Source organism: Magnolia sinica, chromosome 9 (genome assembly GCF_029962835.1).
Source record: "Magnolia sinica isolate HGM2019 chromosome 9, MsV1, whole genome shotgun sequence".
Classification (NCBI taxonomy): Eukaryota; Viridiplantae; Streptophyta; class Magnoliopsida; order Magnoliales; family Magnoliaceae; genus Magnolia; species Magnolia sinica.
The window spans coordinates 84,681,759-84,684,617 of NC_080581.1; the positions used below are offsets into that span (position 1 = coordinate 84,681,759).

The following is a 2,859-nucleotide window of genomic DNA, read 5'->3' on the forward strand; positions in this document are numbered from 1 at the left end:
AGAACTTGGAAACATTGAATCTTAAGGGCACTTTCGTATGTGAATTGCCGGCTGAGATTCTCAAGCTCAAGTGCCTATGCCATCTTCTGGTTTACCGCTATAGGACTGGAGACGGGTATTATATACCATGTGATTGTGTAGATGGAATTAAGGTGCCTGCTGGAATCGGGAGCATGAGATCCCTACAGAAGTTGGCACATATAGAGGCAGAGAGCGGCATCATTAGAGAGCTGGGGAATCTTACCCAACTGAGGAGGTTAGGCATTATCAAGCTAAGAGTGGAAGATGGGAATGATTTATGCACTTCCATTGAGAAGATGATTCACCTTCACTCCTTTTCTGTGATATCAATGGCCAAGGAGGAGGTTCTCGACCTGCATTCTTTATCACATTCTCCGCTACCTCTTCGATGTCTAAATTTGATAGGGCGTTTGGAGAAGTTACCTGAATGGATTGCCTCACTTCATAATCTGGTCGCCGTTTGTCTGAGATGCTCAAGATTGAAGGATGATCCACTCAAAGCCCTTCAATCACTGCCCAATTTGGTGGAACTCGAACTAGATCGAGCTTATGATGGAGAAGAGTTATGTTGCGAGGGTAGAGGATATCCAAGACTGAAGAAATTATGGCTCTTTGAGTTGAGCGGGTTGAAGAATATGAGGGTGGAGAAGGGAGCAATGTCTAGCCTTGAAGAGCTAGATATTAGACGTTGCGAAGAATTAGTGGAGGCGCCGTTGTGGCTCGAACACGTCACTAACCTCAAAATACTTGACCTGTATGATATGTCGGAGGCTTTCTTGAATGGGCTCAGAAAGGACGGAGTTGAAGAATTAGTGGATTGCATTCACCACATCCCATTCATACAATATACAGACACTCAGACAAATGCTCATTGGGAGTTGTCATGATTCTGAAGAGCAGTTGTCAGGTAAATGCTTTATATTTCCCCTCTTCCTATTTACACTTTATATTTTTGTTCTCCCCGTTGCTTTTTTTTTTTTTTTTTTAAAAAATTTTTAAAATTTTTATTAAAAAAAAAAATTACTTGTATTTTCTTTTTCTTTTCTTTTTTAACGGCATTTTTACAGTTGTTTCAAGGAGGTCGGCTCCTCTAAAATTATATGGGTTTCTTTTGCTTGATGCACAGGTCAGATGGTATGCACATTTAACATGGAATCGGATTGGGTGGTGTTGGGCTCTGTGGAGTCCACCTTGATGTATGTCTATCCACAGCGTCCATCCCTTTTGACAGCTCATTTTGAGGCATAAGCCCAAAAATGAAGTATATCGAGAGTTGTAGTAGACCACACACAGTAAACAGTGGTGATTGAATGCCCACCATTAAAATACTGAAATACTTCTTGCATGCCACAAAAAAGTTTTGGATCAATCTGATATTTGTCTTTTTCCATCAGGTCTGTGTGACCTTATATGGTAAATAAACATACGTAGACCCTAGGAAGGTCTCAACGGTTGGCTTTCAATCTCCACTATTTCCTCAGTTGTTGCGGTCAATTTAAGCTTCGGTTTTGGTCCACCAGCTTATTTTAGGGGTTCAGCCCAAAATTTAAACATACCCAAAGATCAAGTGGACCATATCATAGGAAACAATTGGAATAATGATTTCCACCATTGAAAACTTTCTAGGGCCCACAGTGATGTTTATTTTTCATCCTACCTCTTCATAAGATCACATAGACATAGATGAAGGGAAAACACAAATACAAGCTTGATCCAAAACTTCAGTGGGGTTGAAGAAATTTTCAATGTTTAGCATATAATTCACATTGTTTCCTATAGTGTGGTCCACTTGAGCTTTGGATGTACTTCATTTTTAGGCTTGAGACCTCAAATTATCTAGTAAAATGGATGGATGGAGTACTGGATAAAATACATAAATCACGGTGGAACCCACAGAGTTTAACACGAAGATTCTATAAGAGCCCACCATATTGGTCGGACAAGATCCACTTCTTTAACAGGTGCACCTTCTCATGTGCCCAGAAATGTGTGCAGCCCAAAGCGTTGGTGGGCTACACCTTGTTCCTCTAAGTTCATGCATTTATGTTTTGGTTCATGATTACTTTCAAGCATACTTCATTGGAAGAGGATTGCGTCCAACAAGGGATTGGCCGGATGCATTCCATTGAAACTCTCTTATATGATTGTATTTTTTGGTAGGACCTGCAAACAATGAAGGTGGTTAGTGACGGATATCAAGAGCAAGCGTCATATCTCTTTGACTCTCATTCTAGCCCTCTAGTTTACTATTTTAGAACTCAACAAGTGACATTGTCACTTTGGCATTCCTTATTTCCAGTTTTAAAAATGTTGTTGCTTGTATTGGGTGTAGTTAATTGTTGTCTGATACTTGTAAGCTCCTGAAGCATCATGGGAGTATTTCTTTTTCTAGAGATGGAGCTGGAATTTGTGGATGGGGATAACTTGAGTAATGCATACTTTTTCAACTATTATTTTTCTTCTCCTTGTAATGGAGAGATCTTTAGTTCTTCCTTTTCTTCTTTTTCTAATTCAGAAATCTTGTTTGTTTTCCATCTCCTTATAAGTTACTTGATGGGAGTTTCCTGGAACACCAAGCCATGTGAGGCTTATAGCGACTTTCATGTAAAATCTATTTCATCCATTAGTTTTACAAGCTCATGTTTAATGAGACATCCAACTGAAATCTCAAAGAATAGCGGAACTATAACGGTCCTAAGGTACTAAAATTCTTTCTCAGGTAAGTTCACCTGCATGAAAGGTGAAATGATCTGGGCATGGTCTTGGAGAGAGGCTCGGTGAAAAAGACATGTCTGTGAAGATGCGGGCTAGCCGCACCTGGACAGAAAGACCTTATAA

General features: G+C 39.9%; 1 protein-coding gene across 1 annotated transcript; it reads left to right on the forward strand.

Moving 5' to 3' along the window:
- The first annotated feature begins 10 nt into the window (after positions 1-10).
- Positions 11-2,464, forward strand: LOC131255914 (disease resistance protein RPM1-like). Its single transcript, XM_058256858.1, has 2 exons — positions 11-928; positions 2,182-2,464. The coding sequence occupies exon 1, from the start codon at positions 174-176 to the stop codon at positions 906-908; it is 735 nt and encodes a 244-aa protein (XP_058112841.1). The 5' UTR covers positions 11-173; the 3' UTR covers positions 909-928; positions 2,182-2,464.
- The last annotated feature ends 395 nt before the right edge of the window (positions 2,465-2,859 follow it).